The 24,980-nt window shown below is 36.0% G+C and overlaps 1 protein-coding gene across 1 annotated transcript; it reads left to right on the top strand.

Moving 5' to 3' along the window:
- Window positions 1-19,282: 19,282 nt before the first annotated feature.
- Window positions 19,283-21,610, top strand: LOC119556795. The gene is made up of 6 exons (XM_037869231.1): window positions 19,283-19,663; window positions 20,142-20,387; window positions 20,446-20,596; window positions 20,655-20,830; window positions 20,889-21,045; window positions 21,109-21,610. The coding sequence occupies exons 1-6, from the start codon at window positions 19,520-19,522 to the stop codon at window positions 21,585-21,587; spliced, it is 1,353 nt and encodes a 450-aa protein (XP_037725159.1). The 5' UTR covers window positions 19,283-19,519; the 3' UTR covers window positions 21,588-21,610.
- Window positions 21,611-24,980: the final 3,370 nt, after the last annotated feature.

Genomic DNA, 24,980 nt, shown 5'->3' with positions numbered 1-24,980 from the left:
AATACGAAAGAAAAGGTAAACTATTGAGTGAATATATATGCACTATATATGTCTATATGCACATTTGTATTTCATTTGCATTTTCAATGCATTCTCAAATGAAATTGAGGCCGAGGGCTTGGTTAAAAAGTAAAAGATCAATTTTGATATTAATTTGAAGATGCAAATCACAAGCCAAACTAATTTAATTATTGGTTTATACAATTTAAAATAACTTGCAAATAATTTGTAACAGACAATACCTTTAAGGGAAATGTGTCAAATTCAATTATTTGATTTCAACAGCCTCTCGACATTTTAGCACCGCAATTTCTTTGCATCATTTGTCACACATTTTTGTGTGCCAATTAGGACGGCATTCCCCCATCGACGATATAGCCATTGAATTAAAGTGTGGAATGTTTAGGGGGGGTTGTTCAAGAGACTATTGGCAATAGCAATACCAAACTGGCATTTCCCTTTCCCTTCCCTTTTTTTTTGCAGTGGTTATCTAACAAAACATCTTGCATATATTTCCCAGGCACAAACACAAAGGGAAATGCGGCAGGAGGGCGTGAATTTTCATCGTGTGGTCGGGGCGGTAGCTTTATGGCAATCACCAAGGCAACTCCGGATGCCTGGATGCCTGGATAGCAGGATGGCACCTGTACCGCTGGCACCTTTCTCCTCCTTTCTCCACCTTTCTCCTCCGCCTGCTGCTCCTGCAATCGGGCTTAAATTATGCGACAACAGCATCAGCAACAGTAACAGTATCAGCAGCAACAGCAGCAACAGCAACACCAGCAACATCCATTGCAATTGCAACTAGCGATAACGGAGAGCAGCATTCAAACGGATTGTAGGTGTCAATGCCCATCGGGCAGAGGGGTGCCAAAATGGGGGGGGGGGGTTAGCAACTGGTTGCCAGGATAACTGCCACACGCCCCCGCAAACACTGAGGGAAATTCTACTTGTTATTCAAAGCCTTGTCCTGGGTGCATGCAATAACACCCAGTGAAATAACGCCCATTGGAAATACAAGATTAAACTAAATGGGCGTTATTTCACTGGGCGTTAGTGCATATAGCCCTTTTGTCTTCCCTTATAATACAGACAAACCATAATGAAATACGTTAAATATCGTTGATTTACTATATTGTATATCAAAAATAATTAAAGTAAAGGTATAACTTATTTAAAGTATACAAAGGAAACAAATTCAATGCTTTTAGTATACAAAAAAAAAAAGAAATCCAAGAAATCTAAGACTTAAAACCCTTTAAGTTGTTCAAGTTTCTATACCAGTGTATTTTTTTTTTAATCTGTTATTGAAATATTTACCAGGTTAAGTGAATAATACAGGCTTAAAGTAGTTTTCATTTCATAATTTTCATTTCATTTATAAAAATGTACTGCCTTGTGAATTAAAATACTTTATAATTAAATTTAAAACACCATCGATAGCCAGCGTAGAAGCGTTCGTAAATCAATAGCCTTGTCTGAATCCATGTTTTTTCAGTGCGCGCATTTTTATTGTGCTCTTGTTGGCCCACTCCTGAATCGAGAGTCCTGAATCCTGAATCCTGAAGCCTGAAGCCCGAGTCCTGAATGTGCGTGGATCGGCCAATGGAGATGTAGATGTTGATGTAGGCCACGTCCGTACAATCGACGCCCCTGATCCCCGCCTTCGGATCCATTTCTATAACCCCGCGTCATAACGGGTTTATTTTTTCCATGGCGACCCCCAGCCTGGCCCTCCCCCCCCTTGTCCTGTGCCATTCTGCTCTTGTTGTTCAACAAAATGTCAGCCTCGGCGAATTTTGCAATTTGAAAGCCATACAAATCACAAAAACAACAAGTAGGAAAACACACAGCAAAACAACAAGGGATTTGCAAAAGCCGATGGTTTAAATACCCTTTAAGGATGAGTTGAGGGGACATGGAAAACAAGTGGGCTTCGTTAATCCATCCGTACTTATATAACCACACAAGATTAGAAATAAATTCAAGAGATAAATACATTTCAGTATTTAAGATTACTTTTTAAGGTCTAATCCTGTGAAGTATAGTTATGATTAATTCATAATCAATGATTTTTTTAACAATATCGATTGAGAATATGTTGATAAGGTTATACCTAATTTTTCATAATTTTCTATTTCGGTATGGTCATAAGAAAAAGAATCATTTTCTAAAAACATGGGAGCTCAAAAGGTTCAGAGCTTTTGCAATGCATAAGATATTTGTTTATATTTTAGGTTTATAAATTAATATTAGTTTATAAGAAGGCCTAGTGTCATATACAATGCTTCGATTTAAATACCTTAACCGAGAGCAGATTGTTTTTCCTGAATCGCACGATACCCCAATTACAGGGTATGAAAGAAAAACAAGCTTGCATGCAAATGTTTCAATTTTTTCCACCTCCTGTTGGCCAAAGACCAAAAAAAAAAAGACACACAAAAAAAAAAAAGAATGAAAAATACAAAAACAGGAAAGTGGCAGAGAGCAAAAATATGCAGACCCAAGTTTTAGCCAAAAGCTGAAACTGAAACTGAAGCTGAAGCTGAAGTTGAATTTGGAAGCCAGAAGCTGGATTTTGAGTGAGAGGTTGAGTGCGTTTGTGGGATTGCCCTGATGGAGGGTGTCCGGGGTTCGGGTCCTGTGTGCTATGTTCACCCAAGTTCCATTTAGAAGTTCCCAGGAACTGAGAGCTGGGTCTTTGGATAGTCCATCTGTGTCCAGCCTGCTTAAAAGGCGTGAAATCTTCAGCTTCCCTTGCCAGTTGCAGTTCTCGGTATTTATGGCCGTCCACTTGCTGGCTTTATTTAAAAATAGACCCATTGTCGAGAGTGCTGTTTATTAAAGGAGAGGGATAGGATAGGATCCATCCAATTCACTTCTCCTCAAGTTAAGCCTGCTCTTCATCTTCTCTTGCCTTTCCCATCCAGAGCAATTAAATATTGTATTTATCTTAATAACCTTTTTGCGTAATAAACTCCTTGGTGAATCTTCCACAGCTTGACTACGGCTTCTCTTTTCCTGACTTTTCCTGGCATTTTCCTGGCATTTTCCTCGCTTTTCCCGACACTATTTGTGTATTAAGTTCCGTTCCGCAGTCTTCAATGTTTTGTTGTGTGTTGTCTGTCGCTCATTAGCGTGAAGCTGCTGCTTTTCCGTTTTTCCATACCCCCACAATCCCCTACATTTTCCCAGCCCATACTCCTACCCCCGCCCCCATTTTCCCACCACCCCCTCCTAATCGTCATGAGTTCTTTTGCCTACTCAGCTTTCTCCCCTTTTTTTTGCTCTTTGCTGGCCGCACTTTGCAATTTGATTAATTCATGCTTCCTTGATGCCTCGGGTCATGGCTTAACCCACTAAAATCAGCACTTAAATTATCCAAGGAAAGTCTTTAAATTAAACAGTCGATATACAGGGAAAAGAGTGTAGGTTGGTCTGGTCCGTATCTGCCATTTTTTTAACGAAAAAAAAGTTTTTATTTTAGTTTTTTTGGTAACAAAACTTATAATAAAAGTATATATCACTACATGTATCACTACAAAAGTTTCCTCCCATTTTCTTAATTCTATAAAAATTAAATAAGAACCTTAAATGCAAAACAATATTTCCTTTAAACTTGAAGCATTTTTAAGTGAATTATAAATGATAGTTAAAAGTGCCCCATTTTGATGACCTTTTAAAAACAGTAGCTTTTTTTACACCTTAAAAAATGCATATCTTCATGTCTTTTTAAAAAAAAAATATCAAGCTTTCTTATGCTAAGTTCTATTATTAATTTTAGAAATTTGTTTTCGTTAAACTGGAATTAGTAATAATGTAAAAAACAATACTCAAAGGTTATGGGGCTTACACAGAAATTACCAGGTTTTTGAAATCAACTTTTATGGTGTCTAGTATGCAATGTTAAATATAAAATCTTCCATTAGAATTCGGATTTTAAATATATTGTTGCATACTTTTAGCCACCTTTAAAGGTGATTTTCAAGCCACAGAGATTAGTTTTTTCCCAGCTTAAGAAAATCACTACCCAAAACAAGAAATGTGTTAAGCATGGGCCACATTGCAGTGGCAAATTAAGAGGAGATGGTGTTGTTTCTATGGGCGAATCCCCTTTCAAACAAAACTTCCCCCTTGTTGTTGTTATTCTTGTTATTGTTGTTGTTGTGTGCGTCGTAATCGATAGCTAAAAGCCGCATTTGCTCCGCTACTTGAGCTGTCATCAAAAGCTGCTCAATTTTTGATTCCGATTTTGATTTTGGCCATTGTGGGCCTCTGCTACCCACCTCCATATCCCTCTTAACCATCCCCAACTCCAGCAGTTGATGTACTAGCATATCCGATTTTCTACGATTTTGTGCCACCCCATGGATGATTTTTGATTGCGCTCTCCAAGAGCAACAACAACATTTTCCCCCTTTGCGCGTTTATCAATTTCCGTCATCGACAGCAGCAACAGCAGCGATTGGAGGCGACTGGGATGATGGCCCCATCAACGTCAGGGAACCCCAAGAACCCAAAGAACCCCAAGAACCCCACAGATGCAGAAGAAGAAGACTCCACTTGAGTTTCGGAAAATCAGTAGGGTTTTTCCATGCGGGCTTCACATCCAAAAGAGCTGGTTGCCATCCATATTTCCCCTGTACTTTGTTTGTCCTTTGCTTTTCGCCGTCGGCTTCAGTTTTCTTCTTTTTTTTTCCCTGCATACATCTCTCTCTCTCTTTCTCTTTATCGGTCTTGTTTCAATATCTCAGGACAGAAGTTTCCTTTACCATTTCCCATTGGCATTTTCAATCTCTTCCGCACCGCCCCCAAAAAAACCCCCCGCCAAAAACCTAACCCATAGCAGCTCCATTGCGGTGGCCACTATTAGCCTGAGCTTTAGCTGAGATCGATCCTGGGGGAGCTCTTAAAATGGTTTGCATGTTTTCCCCGAGTTCCTGAATCCCTGAATCCCTGAGAACCCCCACCTCCCACCTCCACCCATGACCTCGGGAGGGGTTGGCATATCATCTTACTCCACCCTTTGTGTGCATGACGCTTTATGCTTTATCCACTTGAACTCTTTCAGTTTTTTATCTATTAAATCATGATTGGCTACAATTTACACAAGTGGGTGACGTCCTCAACTTCCTCGGTGGCCCCTTCTATATTTCTTAACCCTCGGCATCTTGAAGCTGCAACTCCGGCTGAAGTTTCCTTGGGCCTTAACCCCTCTTTAGCCCCCCCCAAAACCCCCTTTCAAGCCAGCCATGTGCTTCAAATTGGATGGCAGCACTTGGCTCGAGAGAATGGGGTTTTGGGCTAGCCGGGATTTGTCATATCATCTGTAGGCAACAAAAAAAAAAAAGGACCAAGAGTAATTCAATTTTGCACTTGATTCTGAAGGCATGCCAAGCTTGAAATTAACGAATAAACCTGCTCAGGTGAAATAACTAAGGATAGGTAGATATTGGGACAGTAGGCATTGCTTAAATGCTACTATGCTTGATGGTCCGTTTTCGGGAGTGGTTACTTAAGATTCCAGATAAGATTCCTAGATAAATATATAACATTTTAAATGGTTAACCATATATATATGTTTTTTTTAAATTATGGTAATATGATAATAAATAGTAATATGATAATAGAAAATAATATGGTAATTAATAATAATATAATAATAAATATAAATATAATAAATAATAATAATATGAGAAAAATGAATAAATGATATGATAATTAATTAAAAATATGGTATAAATTTATCAAAAATTAAAAATGTTAGCAGATTTTATCACTCACCATTTTGTCTGGGATCCCCGGATGAAGGCTCTTCTTCTTCTTCTCTTTTCGCAAAATGGTTGAAATTCAAAATAAATCATATGCACTCTCTTTTCCAGTTCACACACACACATATGCTCTTTCGTTGTTTCTTTTAGCCTGTCATAATAGCATTTGCGATCTCTCGGTTTCCATAATTTGAGAGAATTTAAATTGAAAGAATATAATATAAGTAATTGAATGAATTTATTTTAATAATAATAAGATAATTAATAATAAATGTGGTATAAATAAATAAAAAAAAAATCAAAGCGTCAGCAAATTATCACTCACCATTTTGTCTGGCATCCCTGCATGAAAGCTCTTCTAGGGAACTTTCCTCAAAATGGCTGAAAGTCAATAGAAATCATATGCCCCCTCTTATCAAGTTCACACACACACACGCTCTTTCGTTGTTCTTTTTTGCCGGCCATTAAAGGTTTTGCGATCTCATGCAAAATTATTTAAGAGAATTTAAATGGAGAGCAAGACATCGCAAAGCTTTTATGACACGCAAAAATGAACAACGAAAGTGGGGGAGAAGTGAAAGAAGAGGAAAGTCTGCAATAGCGGGACCGATCTCAGTCTCCTCTTTCAACTTTTCTTTCTACCTTTTCAGCGATTATGTAACAAACCCACATGGCTATTTAAACCTTCATATGTACATATGTATTTTAACATTTTAAATTGTTATCCATATGTTATATATATGTTTTTTTAAATGTATAGTAATATGATAATAAATAGTAATATGATAATAGAAAATAATATGGTAATTAATAAAAATATGATAATAAATATTAATATATTAGTTACTAATAATATGATAATTAATAACAAATGTGGTTAAATAAATCAAAAAATATAAATGTTAGCAAATTATCACTCACCATTTTGTCTGGGATCCCTGGATGAAAGCTTTTCCAATAGACTTTCCGCAAAATGGTTAAAATTCAAAAGAAATGATATATAATCTCTTTTCCAGTTCATACACACACACACATGCTCTTTCGTTGTTTCCTTTTGCTCGTCATAACAGCTTTTGCGATCTCTCGGTTTCCATTTAGTATAATTTGAGAGAATTCAAATGGTGAGAATATAGTATAAGTAAATGAATTAATTTATTATTATAATAATAAGATAATTAATAAATGTGGTATAAATAAATTTAAAAAATTAAAATGTCAGCAAATGATCACTCACCATTTTGTCTGGCATTTCTGCATAAAAGCTCCTCTAGAAGACTTTCCGCAAAATGGCTGAAAGTCAATAGAAATCATATGCTCCTCTTTTCAAGTTCACACACACACACGCTCTTTCGTTGTTCTTTTTTGCCGGCCATTAAAGCTTTTGCGATCTCATGCTAAATAATTTAAGAGAATTCAAATGAAGAGCAAGACATCGCAAAGCTTTTATGACACGCAAAAATTAACAACGAAAGTGGGAGAGAAGTGAAAGAAGAGGAAACTGTACATTAACGGGACCGATCTCGGTCTCCTCTTTCTACCTTTTCAGCGATTATGTAACCAAACCACGTGGCTATTTAAACCTTTGTATGTACATATTTTAATTAAATATAAAGAGGAGACTCACCGAAAGTTGTCCCTTATGCTTACAAATGCCGCCGAAATCATTCTTGACCGCCATTTTCTGTCACTTTCACACAATGATTCGCAGTTTTCTCTCGTATGCAGATTTTCCGGACTTTTCTTCGATGTTTCTAATACATTGAGTCGACGCCTATTGCCATTATCCACATTCCACTGCTTTTAGGCCAATCTAATCCGGCTTATATGGAAATTCGACGATTTGAAAACCGCGCTTTAATGCGCGTCCGCACTCGAATGACGTCCAGGGAAAACTGACTTTGATCTCTGCCCTCCGCCATTTTGGTTACCTCTTTGGAGACTTGTTCACCATTCCAGGTGTGTGTGTTTTCCAGACTCTTTGCTTTTATGGGAATTATGGAAGAAAAAAAAGCATTCCAGAAATGAGCTCGTATGGGAGCATAACGGAATACATTTCCTAATTGATATTTTCCCATTGGAAGTTCTGCTTTGTTTGCTTAGCTAATATTGCGCATTAAAAATATGTACATACATACGTCTAGAATTTTTGGTTTCTATTTTTTGACGATCGATTAAAGGCAAGCAGTGCCTGGTTTTTCCAAGAAAAAATATATGAAAATCGAAGGCTCTCCGCAAAAGTTTACAGTGTTATTCAAGTAATATATGTGAGTATATTTTTACATTTAATGAATTTAGACAACCAACTTAGTTAAAATACCTCCACATAGGTATACACATAGACAATACCTATTAAATACAGTTTTAATTGTTGAAATAATAACATACTATGTGTACATTTTTATTGGAAAATAGGCACACAGTTTTAATTGTTGTACATTATGATTGAAAAGTAGTCAAGGGACAAGGTGAATACAATTAAAATGTGCCTATTTCCATGAATATAATACACAAAATGTACATATGTATGTATATTAAAGGAACAGCAAAACTTAGTAGTAAACTATTTTCTCGGGTCAAAAATGACCAAATATAAAGAGAATACAAACTAGTTTCGCTGATAAAGTACTCCCCCCAGAAATGTTTATAAATCAAATGAAATCGTATCCTTGGCCTGCCCATATTTATTTTCTTAACCCACCAATTAAGGCAGCTCTTTTTTTTTGCGCAATTTATAACATATTCGGTTTCAGTCATGCGTTTTCGTCTTGCGTTATTCATTTTCAATACATCTTTTATTTCGCCCTTCGATTTCGCTACCAATTTCGAGTTGGGGCTTTATTGAGATGCCAATGTAAGGGGCTCCATTTCGATGCTTTGATTGGTTTCGAGCATGTATGTAGTCACCAAAAATTCCAGTGCACCCCTGCCCCGTGAATTTTCCGCCACTAAAATTTTCCCCCATTCGTAATATGAGTCTGGCACACAGGAAAATTGCAGCTGTTGGCAGTTCCCATCATCGCAAGGACGCATCCACCAGGATGCCAGGATGCCAGGATGCCAGGATACACCATCAGTGGCTGCGACAGTCAGTCAATGTTAAAGTGCCATTAGTTAAGGGGAAACAGATATGGGATGAGCACATTGTATAGGGGTTTATGGGCGCCCTTAAGGGAAAACAAATGCCACCCCTCACACCCTCACACCCTCAACTTGCAACCACAATTCAATTCCTGCTCCAGCTGAAAGTGTTAACGATCCATTTGTGGACTCGCTGAAATGAACTTAGTGCAACGATTATTCCCGCTGATTTCCCATATCGCATATCCCATATTCAATATGCTTCTTCCGACCATCTCGACATTTGTCAACTGCTGTCGGGAAATCGGAAAATCAGAAAAATCAGAAATATGAGGAAAATGGGAAAAGCGTACTGCGAAAATGGCTCAAGTGCTCGAGTGCTGCAGTTCGCATGTTGCCATAAATATTAAAGGACCACGGACCCCTGCATCATATGCTCCATATACAAATACACAAACGTTGCATTTTTCACATATTTGGGTTGATGGGGAATAAAATTCAATTCGAGTATGCCCACAAAGAGTGTTTAAGTATATATGTTCTTGATAAAAAGAAGAAATTGCATCTGAAAAATCTATCTCTATCTATAAAACTATATTGAGATTTTATAAATATTTTCTTTACGAAATTAAAAATATTCTCATATACAAACTCAAAATATATAAAATTGTGCATTAAGTATACGCCCCATGTGATTTTATAAATGTTTTCTTTTTTAAAATGAATGAAAAAGTCACCCTTATAGTAATTAGAGTAAACAAAAAACCATATTAATATATACTTCAAAGGAACTTAAAGAAAAATACCTAAAATAAAACCATCCAACTGCTAGTTCTAGATTTTTAATACAAAATGAGCAATTCAAAAATATTATATTTATGGACCCATATATATTCAAAGATGGGTAAATGTTGCTGCTACTGAAATCACACTGCAAATCGCATCTTGCGATGTAAAATTTATTAAAGCGGAAATTATTCATTGCACGATCGAGTGAGTTTTATGATTGCCAGCTTGCCACGAGGATTGGTTCGAGGACCTTTTTCGCCCCCTCGAAATTGATTGATTTACGTATGTAAGTATATGTTTGCATGTATATCCAGACGATATATTATATATACGATTTAAGTGCATATGTGATATGGCACGTCTGAATTCGTCGCTGATGTGCCATAATTAGCCTTAACTCGGTCTCGATAAAAAGCCGAAGGAAAAGTGGATGGGCGGAAAAAGGCAGAAGTGGCGCATTACCCATACGCCTCGTGTGACATGCGAAAATGGCAAATGCAAATGCAATTTGATTTTGATTTTATTCATTTTGTGCATGTTAAATGAAACAGCTTAACAGCGATACGAAAAGGGCTGCGGATAAATGTGGAGAAATTTTTAACCGCCCTTCAGTTGTCAGTTTTCGTTTGCGGCAATTTTAATTAATAAAAATTGACATTTTTGCCTGCAACGGACCAGAAATGCAATTGCAAAAATAAAATTCAGAGGGAGGGGACTAGAGTACGGCAAAAAAAAAATTGTAAAATGAAAATATATAAAATGCAGCTGACAATGATGCTAAAGGGGGGCTGAGCCCGGGGGTAATGGCTATAAATATTTAATATTTAGTGGCATCCATTGTTCAGCGATTTGTGTTCTGTACGGGCTCTACTCGTAAATCCGTAATAATAATGCCGAGCGACATGACAAGGACACAAAGGATCAACTGGGGATGGGCCACGGGGACGGAGTGAATTGAAACGGAAACGGAATGAAATGGCATGGAATGAAACGTGAAAACATGGAATTGCGGTTGGCATTATTAAAACATGAAATCAAATGGCCCATGGCATTAGGGATGGCAACTAATTTCCCCAGGGCTAGAAATTAAATTTAAATAAACTTATATTAAGTGATATAAGGTAATTATGATAATAGGAACTTTATATATGATATGGATTATTAAAAGAACTTTCGGTATGATGTTTTCTTTTGATGTTTCAAATGTATTTTTGGATTTAAATAAATATATATTACGCGATAAAAATAATTGTGCGTTTTATGTTAATGACTATTACAGGAACTTTATATATGATATATGGATATTACAATAACTTGAGATAAGAAAAAATGGTTTAATGGCTTAAAATGATTACATTTTTTTATACACCATAAATTTGTTTTCAAATATTGAGGGATATTTTGAGAAACTCATTTAAATATATATATTTTTTGTGAATTTTTTCAATATTATACATAGGTATCAAAATGTCGGTGTACCATCCCTATATAAAATATAACCCATACATTTGTTTTCAAATATTGAGGAATATTTTAAGAAATTCATTTAAATATATATTCCATTAAAAAAAACTTTTCTGTGCATTTTTCCAATATTATACATAGGTATCAAAATGTCGGTGTACCATCCCTATATAGAGCATAACCCATATCTCTTCCCTCTCTTTTTCTAGCATCGTACCCATCTCTTTCCGATCCTGCGGTCATCAGTTTCAATTAGACTAAGCACACACAGACATAGCACTGATGGAATTCTTACACATGCATATATAAATGTTGGTTAACCCATTTTAACCCCCTACCCCCCATCGTTTTCCAACGAATTTTCGAATTGTAACCAAAGTTGTCCAACTGAAATCGGTTTAATGAAGTTTATTGAGTGGGAAAGGCATTCGCATTCACATTCCACATGTGGATTTTTCGATTTTCGCTTTGGGGGACAAAGTGGCGGGCGGAAAATGTTAATTTTAATTCGATTTACCCTGTCAGTTTATCGACTTCTTTTGGGACCATTTATATTGGCCTACTTTGTAGTGTAAAACACCGGACTTAATTGGTCTACCGAATGTCCTGCAGGACCAACCAATTGGCATGTCCTAAATTGTCCAACGATTAACTCGATTGCTTTAATTCAATGATAACCGATTCGATAATGTTTTTAAAATATCATTTCAAATGCACAAACATTGCCCATGAAGTAGGTTAGCTAAAGCAATATTTTGGAATGACATTTTTTTTTAATTTAAAAAAATCATACCCTTAAATTCACAACATAATAATGCTTTTATATTTGAACATTTCACTTATGGTAATAATAACTCATTACCTTTATTCAGATAATTTTTTTGCTCAACAACTTGTAATACCTCCCCTTAGCCAAAGATAATTTATCCCAACCCTTGACTGGAAAAAATCCCACCAGCCCCAAAAGCCAAGTGAAATAAATGAGCCAAATTAACTGGTCACTGGCCAAGGGGCCGTGCCACGCCCCTTTGGCGGGTGCAATTCCCATCCCACGGGTCTTCTGAAGCCTCGATATTAATGCAAAAGTTTAAGTGTTCCAAATGACGCTGATAATGGGGACAGAAATGGGTGGAAAAATGGGTGGAAAATGAGAGGAAAATGTGGTAAGGAGTGGGGTGCTTCAGCTGAAAAGAAGGACAAGGGCAATTACTGCTGCTGGGGCAGCTTAATATGTAATTTATAATTTTGATTGCGCAGCCAGCGTTGACATCGAAGTCACTGCCCACTGTGCACTTAATCCGGAGAGAAAAATGTGGTCGTCTTATTAATGCTTAAAAATGCGGTGCCCAACTGCAGCTGGCTACCATGAGGGCACAGTGGGGCAAATATCGTCTATATCGTGTTAAAAATTGAATTTACAAAAGTTATAAAAATAAGCTCAAAAACCAACTTGAGGTAAATTTTCTTAAGCTCTTATATAAAATTTAACTTAAGATCAGTACGTACAATAATTTAAATATTGGTTTCACAATAGAAATTGTTTATATATTATGATCTATTATTTTTATTTTTTATAATTTTATATAATTTCTTATAATAAAATGGGTTTCAGTTTTTAGAATCTTAACATTAGTCTTAAGTGTTTTAAAATAATTTTATAAATTGATAGATAGGTAAAAATAATAAAGGTTTCATAACTAGAATGGGTATTTTATTATGATCCTATATTTACATTGAAAATATATCTTTTAACATGTCTTATAAATCTAAAATGTGTTTTACTTTTCAGAAAAAATTAATTTCACAAATTGATAAATCGCTTCTGTTCTTTTCAAGACTTTTTAAAATTTTCCATTCAATTTCTTTTGTTTGCCAAGAAATTTTATGCAGATTGATAAGCGTTTTCTGGGGCCACTGTGAACCCTTTGGTAGCCCGCCCCCCTTGAAATGTTTGCATTAGCTGAATGATGGAGGGGAAAAATGGGCGAAAAAGGGGGTGTGGTGCGTCAGAAATTAATGGAGCGTAATTTATGAAAATTATACAATTGCCAGCATGGTCACGCCCACATTGCACACACACACACACGCATAGATGCATCATAGATAAGAGGGGGTGATGCTGAAAGGGGGTGGTGTTGGGTTGGTTAACTCCCAAAAATTCCATCATGAAAAGCGGGGGGAAAAACGAAGGCGAAGAAAATGCCAGCATCTTTTGCTTACTTTGCCAAAAACTTTATATGAAGAAAGTTTGAGTCAAGAAGGAAGCTGCGAGAGAGGGGGGTGAAAGGGGGGCTGCCAGTGGCGGCAGCAGGTGCAGAGGGGTGAAAACGGGTGGGTGGAAAACATTTTATTAACAGACATTGTCTATGAAAAGCTTAAAAAACAAAAATTAATTTAAATTACATATTTGCCCACAAAACAATGTAAAAGGGGGGTGTTGGGGGGTCTTGGGGAGGAAGGGAGGGGATTTTCCTAGGTGCCATCTCCATGATTTTCTTTTTTTCTTGTTGTTTTTGCCACTGCTGTTGTTTGGCAAAGAAAAAACCTCAAATTATACACAAATTTACGATGTTTTGTTAAGCTCTCCACTCCTCGCTTTCTTTTCCCTTCTCACTTTCTCCCTCTCTCTCTCTCTCTTTCTCGCTTTATCGGATTTCGTGCCAAAAGCCATAATAACAACAGCAAAATACAAATAAAAAATGTTGAGCAGCGAGAAAAATTGTAATAAAATTCATCAAGTAGCTAAACGAAACTTGAATGCAGTAGGAAAATAATTGGGTAAAACGATAAGTGCGGTGGCTATTAAATTTCTGCAAGGTAATTGTTCTTGTTATTCAATAAAGATGGGTACCAATAAAAGTATTATATTGCGTTATTTTAATAGACACTTGAAACAACAAATTGATTATTTGCTGGAAACATTTAAAAACTTATTTTGACCTTAATTGATGCATTAAATGATATCGATATATTAACAAATCAACTTTACTGAATGAACATTAAATGATATCGATAAATGGAAAAAGCAACGTTGCTGCTTACTAATATCGATCTTTTTGAGTCTTTCGATGGATCATCCGATTCCTTGTCATCTGATATCGATACATTAATAAATTAACTTTACTTTTTACTAATCAATCAAACGAATTACTTGATGTCCAGGAAACCGAATGAACATTAAATGATATCGATAAATGGAAAAAGCAACGTTGCTGCTTACTCATATCGATCTTTTTGAGTCTATCGGTAGATCATCCGATTCTTTGTCATCTGAAGGCCTGAAACGGAAAGACTCGTGATATAGGGTGTCCAAAATGTGTATTTGTGTGTGCGGGGTTTTTGAAACAAAAGCAAAAGCCAAAAAAAAAGTTTGTGTAGCGGAAACACGGAAATGTTTTACATGCACGCGCATAACGAGCGCACCCAGGGGTAAGAAAGTGGGTGGAGAAAGTGGTTGGTGAAAGTGGGTGGTGAATAAGCAGAAGAGAACAGCGAGAGGAAAGAAAGAGCCAACAGTGGGGGGGGAGGGCAAAAATGAAGAAAGATGAACAGACGAGCAGAAAAGTCATGTCACTTGGCGGGCCCCAACTTTCCCTCACTTTCTTTCTTTCACTCCTACCCCCACCCCCTCCCACTTCCTTTGAATTTTCCCGGAAATAACCCCAACGTTGCCGCAAAGTATGCAATGAAAGACATCGTTTACGCACCTATTAGTTGCTGTCACAATGTGAGTGCCTTTCTCTTTCGCCCCCTACAAACATTTTTGGTATATATAATATATATAGGTAGATATTCTGTGCTAATTAGAGATACAAGCTGAATTTCCCGGTGTTTTTCCCACTTCTGGCAACTTTATTATTTTTTTTTTTTTGCCCCCGTGTGGAATATTTGTACAACTTTTTGCCAACACCACAGAAACCACACGAACAATAACAAAATACACAACTTTATGACCATTATTTACCCGAATCTAAAACCAGCTGGCGTAGAAGAAGCAGAAGAACATGGAAAATTGAAGAAAGTGTTGGGGGGGGGTTGAATTTCCCAATGGGCCACCGTTAGCCGTGTGTCAGTTAATTAGCTCATAAAATATGCAGAATAGCGAACAATTCGCACCTTTAGACCCAAACGAGCTTCAAAGGGCTGTAAGCTAGAAAAAGGCGTGGCAAGTGGGGGTTAAAAAGGGGTCGAAAGAGTGTGAAAGGGGGTGGGGGGTGGTAGGGTGTAAAGGTGTAACAGAGGCAGGTGTAAATGGGTGTAACCAAATAAACTAATTGAGTGCCGCAGCCGAAACAAAAATACATTCTCGGTTAAGCAAGCTGTCGCAAAAACTTATCAAATCGAATATACTCTCAGGAAAATCATACAAATTATTTGTTATATATTTATATTTAAGTTATTAAACATATTTAATTTAACAGGAAACAAAATATTTGCTTAAATGATCTGAAAGTATTTATTAAAAAATAAAATTCCCCTTTATTTTAAATCAAAACCAAAAAGTACCTATCAAAAGAAAACTTAAGTATTCTCTTCTTTGTATTTTTACTGCTTCTAATGTAATAAAATTTATGGGTCTTTACAGCTTAACTCTATATAACCCACATAAAATCGATCAAATTTGTTGGTAACCCTTTAATTTCCATACAATTTTCTTGGGTATTCTGCCATTTTCGTCCATACTGTCGAAATTTGTGGATTCCTAGGAAATTGCGACATTGCCGAGTCCCTTGTTGATGTTGATGTTGCTGCTGTTCGTGTTGCTCATGTTTCTCAAGTTGCTCGTGTTGCTGTTGTTGCCGTTGGTCATGTATGGCAGATGAGCGCCGGCGAAGTTTATGAACTTTGTAATTACACACTTTATTAATTTATGCGCTGCGGGCCGCGAAACTCACCAACTTTCTTGCGAAGGAATAATGGCGTAGAAAAACGTGGGTGGGGGGGGGGGGGGGGTCAAAGGGACGTGTTAATGCTTTATGAGCCAAGGAATGAGACACCGAAATGATGAAAACCCCAGTTCTTGCCTGCTGAAAAAATCCCTCATCAAGCATCTTGACTTTTTAACCTTTCCCCTTCAGTGGCTTCATTTCTTGGGCAAAAAAATGCACAAACAACACGAATTACACTATCCAACATTGAATTTTACTGGAATGGCAGTTCTGTGAGGAAATGGATTTTTTTTAATATCAATTTCGATTAATTTCGGCAAAACAATCGATGGTTTAAAGATGTATGTATTTCGTTCAAAATTTAGAAAACATCAAAGGCTTGGACCCTATATCAAAAATAATTTAATTTTACATGGGGTTTTTAGTTTTTTGTTGAATTAAAAAGAATTGTTATATATATTTCTTTGACTTTTCTGTTGTTGTTTTATTATGTGCATTTTTTTCTCTGATTTTCCATATGATCGATTTTATCGATAATGGCCTCTATCGATAGCTATCTTTAACCAACCCTAATTTTAAGGCGGCTAAAAAATAGAAAATAAAAGATTTTAATTGGTTGTATTGACTTTTTTTCTCCGTCAAAATCTTTTCAAGGCTCAAACTTTGTAGGTCTGTGTTATATTAGCTTTAGTGGCTTTGGAATTCGGAATGGGAATGTTTTGAAATTTTAATTTGCGAACGTGACTGACCATTTGGCTAGGCGAAAAGAGGAAAAGAAGGAGAAAATAGAAAAAAGAATAAAGAACCTTTCGCCTTTGCCTTGGGCTAAAGTAAAAGTTATGTCGCCAGAAATGCAGTGCATAAATTCAAGTCGAAACTTTCGACTAAATTTGTCGTAGAATCGATGATGCTGTCAGCAGTCGTGAATCATAAAGACCCAAACGGAATCCGCTTTTCTTTTCGAATTTTTCCGACCGTGTGTTGCACTTGCAGCTATTAGAGTGCCTTAAGTTTGGCAAGTTTTCCCCTCAATTTTTTCCCATTTTACGGATTTTTTTTTTTAGATTTTCCCCTGCATAAGTCATAAGCCGTAAAAGGTCGAGAAGAGGTGACCTATGGTCATGGAAAAGGGCGCAGTGACAGCTCAACGTGGCGTATGTGTAATCTGGGTGGAGGGCAAAAAGCGAACATTACTCATACGCATCGTGGGCAGCGACATTTTGCCCATCATGTTTTTTGGCAGCTTTGCACTTTAATTAAATTGTAAATATTTTATTACGCATGACCGGGGACAGAATATGAAAATCAAATCAATTTCCATTTGAATTTGTGCATTACAATTTTGCTGGCAGTTTTCGCGTTCGCTTGAATGCACTGCCAAATTAAATTTAATGGCCACTAGGCACTAGAAACAGCATTTATATGCTAATTCCAATTTGTTTCTTTCGGGGGAAAAACTGTCAAAGAAATCAAAGTACACTTATCAATTATATACTTTCCGATGGGAGAGGAAACATGAGAGGTATTTACTTTTGTAATAACCTATTGGTAAAACGATAACCAGGTGAAGACATCGAACTCCTTTGGAGAAATCAAAGTGTTAAGTTTCTTCTTTCTCTTCAGTGACGATCACGCACAGTAATTAACTTTCTTCGACCTTGGCCATCCCAACCAGCCATCTTTGCTACCCATCTTTGCCGCTTTCCCCATTTTCCCCGACTGCTTTTTTCTGCTGGGTAATTGAGTCCGTTTGTGGAATCCTGTGGCAGTCGCATCCTCAACCGACCGAATGTCAGTCAATCGCTGTCGAATGTCACTGCAAACAGAAATTTAAATGCGTCAGCAAATGGCAGACAAAAGGGGAATGGGAATGGGTAGGGGGGGCAAAAGGTGAGGAAAAGGTGGGGAAAATGTGGGTGGAAAGTGAGGAAAAGTGGGCGGAAAAGTGCCACTGACATGTCACTCTAGTAGCAACAGCAACAGCAACAGCAATTCGTTGTCAAACAACAAAAGTGACAAAATAAATTAAATTGACTTGCCTTTGTCCGACTGTCTGCCCCCACCTCAACGCTTTCCCCCCCCCCCCCCCCCCCCCCCCCACATTTTCCATTGTCTAAGTGTGCGTGCCTGCGGTGGAAAAGCGGCTGCGCTTTTCCATAGTTTTTCCTTATGCCTTGAATCTTTTTTTTCCCTCTTTTTTTTTTGGTCTACACAATGAAATGAGACAATTGAGCGTGCCATGCTATATGGTTGTACATGTGGGTGGGTTGGGGGGTCGGTGTGTGGAAAGGAAAGGAAATGCTGGAAAAGCGGGAAAATGGGTGGCAGGTGGCTGCCGGATGAAGACATCAGCATAGTCAAACGTCAGGACATGGCAACTCAAGCGGCACGTACTCTCGACTGTCAGAGGCACGACTTCGACTTCTTCGACTTGTCGACTTCAACTCATTTGAACCTTGACTGCCTGAATATCCCAACTAACAGCCAGCCAGCAGTGAACTAAATTAAATGAAGTAACTAAGACCCAATCCCCAGCCTAATTTTACCTTTCAATACGCACACATCTCATCTTATGGGCCGAGTCATTATAAAATTTCGATATTTACACACAATGTACAACCTATGCTAACGATCATATAAGGGAACATTTATTTTTTGACCTATTTTGTCATTTTTCATTAGGGGTTCCACTATTTTTTGGGTTTCAGATTTTGGTCAGAAATACTCATATCCTACGCGGTTTTTTAATCGTAGCTTAGCCAAATCAAGGCGTACAGCAAAGAGACCTACTGCTTTGAAAAGCTTGCTACCTACACTCATAAAATTTTTTTTCTAAATACTAGAAAAATCGCCCTAAAACTGAAATCGCCCTTAAATTTAGAAAAATTTTCTTATTTCAAGAAAGGCTAGCCCTAAATATAAGGAAAATCGCCATAGAAAATAATTTTTAGGGTTGGTTTTTCTAAAATGCCAAATTTTTCTATTATATAGGGCGATTTTTTCCGAGTCGACGCTAAAAGTATTTTCTAACTTTAACGGCGAAATCGCCCTAAAAAGTAGAACAAAAATACACAAACAATTTTCTGAATTTAAGAAAAATTACCCTAAAAACCACCAAGTTAAGACGCAATAAATTGATGCATATGTATGTGTGAATAGTTCGCAGGTCAAAGCAAGTGTCAAGAATGTGCGTACGTTAGGGTGGACTTATATTTGTGTGAAATTTGTTTCACATTAAACGCAAGGCTCATCTGACCTTAGGGAAGTCCACCCTAGTTTACAGTTTTCTTTCAATTCCTTTTCATCTAACCTTTGTGTCAAGGGTTGGGGTAGAGACGAATTGCATTGTCATAATTTTTCGGACGCTTGGCTGGTAAAGACGTGTTTGTTAACCCTTTTGTTTGTTGAAAAGTGCAAGTGAAAATGGAGACAGTGGTAAAAGAATTGGGAGGCGAAGCATTCCTTGAAATATTTTCTGGTGAGTACATACATACATATAATAAATTGTAAATTGCTTGTAATAAGTTAATGAATTTATCTATAACAGAAAGAATGTTTACCGTTGAGACATTAAAATATTTGAATTGGGAGCACCTCAGAGGGGAAATTCCAGTAGAAATGGTCGGTCCAGCTATAGAGTTCTTTAAAAAACTGGAGTTGTGGCAGAACAAAGTAAGAACATACATAATTAATTATTTGTATATGTGAGTAATTTTGAGATCACGTGTTAAAAGGATGATGCAACAGAACACATACATGCATACATATATATGTATGTGTATTTCAAAGATCTTTCCAGTTCGAACTGCATTAGAGCGTCGTACACGTAACACATACATACACATGTGTATGCAAAACAACCCCCAAATGCTTTGTGCCAAGTGATTTCGAATTGAAATGAGCAAAAGATACTTCGAATTCTTCTCTTCTTCTTTTTAAATAGTCCCGTTTCTGTAAGACATCCGCCATGTCCGGATTTCGACAAAAACATCTTAGACATTTCGTCAGTGCTCAAATTTGGCTATTGTTTCTGCTGCGGCCTTTTTTTCAGAAGCACAGCAAACGCAAGCTAAATTAAAACTAAGATTGTTTTTAAAAAGCGTATGTGCATTTTCATTTTAATTTTCACACCATTTTCTTTTTTTAAAAGGAGAACGTTGAGGATAGTAACGAGCCAGAACCAGGTGTTTGTGTGGCTCGAATTCTTTCAAAAAGCAAAAAGGGAAAACTGATATTGAAGCATTATAATGAACGCAAAACCCTTAGCTCACAAGTGAGAAGAGACCTAAGTTCTGTAATAGTCGAGTACTTGCTTCAAAAAGAACTTAAACCTAGGCAGAACCTGTTGAAGGAGATTGCCAACCAAATAACTGATATATTTGATTCTGAGACGGCTGTAAGTGAATGCAACACAGTAAAAAATATTTAAATTAAACATTCTTTTTACTTTTAAGGACACATACTTCTTGAAGAGTAAAGGAAAGAAACCGGGCGGCCTGCTGTACAGCCACTTTTATAATATAAAGGCCAAATATAGTACTGGAAAAGTCCCCAAGCCTTTAAACCAAAACGTTTCTCCAAATATGTTATTGTCTTCCCAAAAAAGTAAGTAATACTTCTAGTACTTAGGTACATGTTAATTATATATGTTTTTAAATAATAGCTGAAGTCGAATTGGATTTACAATGGCTTAAATATAATATTGAGCCCTTGGAGTCTGTGCTAAGGTGCTGGAATTCCACATTTGACTGGAGAAGCAATTTCCTGAAGTCGGATGCCAATCTGCTTGATGTATTTGAAGAATTTCCAATTTTGACACAATCCTTCGGATTCAAGCTGGTAAGCTCTAAAATAAATTTGTAAGCACATTTTTTTAAAACACATCTTAATAATATAGATCGAAAACGACTTTGAGGCTTTATATCCAGCTTCTTTTAACAATTTTTCGCAAAAGTGGGACGAGTTTAAGTCAAAAATTGTTCCCCTTTTAAGAGAGAAAGTAAAGGAACAACAGGGTAAGATCCTGCTTAAGTCTTTGGAAAGCAACGGTGAAGGTATGTATATGCGTTTAATACTTTTTTTCAATATTCTCATTAAATTATTCCCATAATGTATAGACATACAAACGACTTTAATTTGGCTTGCGATTCATTCAGTGTTGGTGCCAACCTCGAGGACAAAAGCAGACGGCGATAGCAAGACATTTAAACACACAATTGCGGATTCGCGAGGCCGTTTCTTGGTTTGGAAGGCTACTGTTGGGGAACTGCAAACACATTTAAAGAATCTTACGGAAAACTGCTACTCAGGAAAGCAGAAACTGCAACCGTTCATCTGCAGCGTGGGAACAAGCCCATTTTACCTTACAGAGTTTTCAGTTTACTTATCAGGTGTTTTTTATAGGATGCCAAATTTATTAAGAAGCATTGAAGTGTGTTTCAAAATATTTTTTGTCCTAAACCTCGAGTATCCCCCGGAATGTACATTAGTGTGGTCATTGATACAACAACATTTTTATGAAATTCATTTGAAGTCTGATAAGAAAAGCAAAGCTCTCTCTGAACTCTTAAACGATTTTAAAAACTTTAGAATGTAACCATTTTAGGCATAAGTTTTCATAAATAGGCTGTATTTCCAATTAATATTGACAAAAATTGAAGTTTAGGAATTAATTTTTTCTTTTCTTATTTATTTTTTATTTCGACATATTATGAAGTTTAGACATTAATTTTTTCTTTCCTTATTTATTTTTTATTTCGACATATTATGAAGTTTAGACATTAATTTTTTCTTTTCTTATTTATTTTTTATTTCGACATATTATGAAGTTTAGACATTAATTTTTTCTTTCCTTATTTATTTTTTGCTTTGACATATTCTGAAGTTTAGACATTCATTTTTTCTTTTCTTTCATAATCTTTAACTTATTACTTTTTAAAATGGAAGTAAAATGCAAAATTTGTTCGGAAAATTTCGGTGACAAAATACCATTTTTTTCCCATATAAAAGAATCTCATTCTCAAGAAACGTATATAAGCATACCGTGTGGATTTCTGAACTGCCCTCAACACTTTAATGAACTTAAAGCCTTACGGAGGCATATGCGTAACACAAACAATCATTGCAAAACCAACACAACACAAGATTTTATTAACGAAAACGAAACATTATATTCGACTACAGATTTTGAAGAAGAAATTGATAGCGAAAAACCCATAACTTTTTCGAATAACTCCAAGATAGACAAACATAATTTGTTCAATAACGCCGAAAATTTGACACTTAACATTTGCTCAAAGCTTAACATTCCGCGGGAAACCGTATTTAAATTGCAGTCCGAAATTAGGAAGTTCTTAATAGCGCCAATAGAAAAGGAGTTACAACAAATTCAACAAAGTCTGAACTTAACCGAAGATTCCAAAATAAAACATCTTCTAGAATTTTTTCAAAATCCATTCGAAACCGTTTCTTCAGAATATAAGCTGTTAAAGGTTCTCAGGGAAAAGGGCTTTTATGAAGACCCAATTATTGTAAAAATAGATGACAGAATAACACCAATACGGTCGAAGAATAAGGTCATGCTAATGTCGAAACCATCCAAAGGCGCTATTTTTCCGTTGAAATTTCATTTGAAAAAGTTTTTTGAAATACCAAATTTACTGGACGCATTTCTGAAAAGGCTTTCATTTTTAGAAAACGAAACAAACATTACAAATTTTGTCAACGGCTTTTTATGGAAAAAAATTAGGATTAAAAACACGTTAAATGGAAAAATTATATTTCCGTACTTCCTTTACTTTGACGACTTCGAGATAAACAACCCATTAGGTCCACATTGCTCGCCTATTCAAGGTGTATATTTGTCGTTTCCAACAGCTCCAATAGAATATAATAATATTTTCTGTGCTGCTGTGTTAAAAACAAGTGATATTAAAACATTTGGTTATTCCAAATGTATGTATAAGTTCATAGAACTCTTACAAGATTTAGAGACCAATGGAATAGTGGTTTCCATAAACGGAAAAGAGCAAAGAATTTTTTTCATTTTAGGGCTTATTCTAGGAGACAATCTTGGTCTTAACAGCGTCTTGGGCTTTTCGACATCATTTTCAAGTAATTTTTTTTGCAGGTTTTGCAAACTTTCAAAACAAGAGACAGCTATAGCTTATGAAGTTAAAGTTGAGTCGTTGCGAAACCAAATAAATTATGAAAATGATCTGAAAGAATGTGATGTATCTACATCAGGTATCAAATCAGAGTGTGCCTTTAACAAGCTTACCCATTTTTCTGCCATTAAGAATTTTTCGGTGGATATCCTTCATGACGTTTTTGAAGGTATCTTGCGTTATGATATACCCCACATTGTACTGTATTATATTAACAGTAAAATATTTGACTTGGAAATATTAAATCTGAGAAAAACAAACTTTCAATATGGAAGCGCCGAAATTGGAAATGTTTGTCCTCCTTTCCAGTTAAATAATTTAAAAAAACATAATTTAAAGGCGACTGCTCGGGAACTTCTAACCTTCATTACATATTTCCCTTTAATGGTGGGGGATTTGGTACCCACCGATGATAAAGTATGGCAATTTGTTATAAATTTATTAAAGTTAATTGATAGGGTCACATATTCCGAGTACACAACAGGAGACTTAAGGTCTTTAAAAGAATGTATAGAGATTCACAACAGAGAGTATCCCGTTTTGTTTAATGACTCGCTAAAGCCAAAGCACCATTTTCTAAACCATTATTATCAAATAATACAAGAGTCAGGGCCAGTCAAGAATCTATGGACCTTTCCATTTGAGGCCAATCACAAGAGATTAAAAAGTTATACGAAAAATATAACTTCCCGGAAAAATGTTGTTATATCTTTAGCCAAGAAAATGTGCATAAACTTTGCGAATTTTGTACAAAATTTTAAAATTCATGAGATAGTTTTAAGTAAATCAAAGTGCCTTAGCAAGAATTCTATATATAGTACTGAAATTGAAAATTTAATTTCAAAGACTGATAATGTAACTTGCCATGTATACGCGAAACTGCGAAACGTGATGTACAAGGAAGGTTTTATTGTATATAGTTACGAACCAGATTTTAAGGCATTTGAAGTAAAAGAAATCATTTCCTTCGAAAACCAAGTATTATTTCTCTGTGTTAAATTAGAATTACAATTTGTTGATCATGTCACTTCCTATGAAATTGTAAATAAAGCCGAATTTAGTGTAATTAACTTAAGTGACATTAAATTCCCTCCAACGGAAACAAAAACCCTAAATGCCAAAAAATATATTAAGCCGAAACATTATTTTTAAAACCCACTTAGCAATATGAATAGATATTAAGAAATATTTTAAAAATATGTAAATAATTATAATTATAAAAATGTAAGTTGTGTTAATATATTTTTAATGTTAATAATAAATACAATTCAAAATAAATAAAAATATATACAAAATAATGGAAAAGTATTTTTATTTAGGGCAATTCGCCCTATAAAGCTTTTGCAAACCAAGGAAATCGGTCCTTGATTTTAGAAAAAAATTTCTAAAATTCAGTTCGATTCGCCCTAAAAAGCGGTACGGCGTAAGAAAACTTTCCTGAAATTTATGGCGATTTGCCTTAAAAGTGAGGAAAAAGAAAAGTAAGGTATAGAAAAATGTGCCTGTAATTTGAAAAAAAGGCTTTAAACTTAAGAAAAATCCACCTTTAATTTAGGGGACTCTTTGAATATTTTCAGGGCAATTTACCTTTACAACCAGAAAAAAACAACCTAAATATAAAAAAAAACTGCCTTAAGTTTAGAGCACTCATTTCTTATTTGAAGGGTAATTGCCTTAAAAAAACAGAAAAATCGCCTTAGATTTTAAAAAAATCGCCCTAAATACAAGAAAAACACATGTCTATTTTTAGAAAAATTTGCCCTTGTTTCGTTACCCAGTCGCCATTGACCCCCGTTTTAGGGCGATTTTCCTTGTTTTTAGGG

Source organism: Drosophila subpulchrella, chromosome X, assembly GCF_014743375.2.
Source record: "Drosophila subpulchrella strain 33 F10 #4 breed RU33 chromosome X, RU_Dsub_v1.1 Primary Assembly, whole genome shotgun sequence".
Taxonomy (NCBI): domain Eukaryota; kingdom Metazoa; phylum Arthropoda; class Insecta; order Diptera; family Drosophilidae; genus Drosophila; species Drosophila subpulchrella.
Note: the sequence above shows the minus strand (reverse complement) of the source record. Positions and strands in the feature narration are given on the sequence as shown.

Bases quoted from the DNA above. Each gene is read 5' to 3' on its own strand.
- LOC119556795 (XM_037869231.1), top strand. From the start codon at position 19,520: ATGAATTTATCTATAACAGAAAGAATGTTTACCGTTGAGACATTAAAA. The intron at 20,597-20,654 runs GTAAGTAATACT...TTTAAATAATAG, and splicing joins GTTATTGTCTTCCCAAAAAA to CTGAAGTCGAATTGGATTTA. The intron at 21,046-21,108 runs GTATGTATATGC...CATAATGTATAG, and splicing joins TTTGGAAAGCAACGGTGAAG to ACATACAAACGACTTTAATT.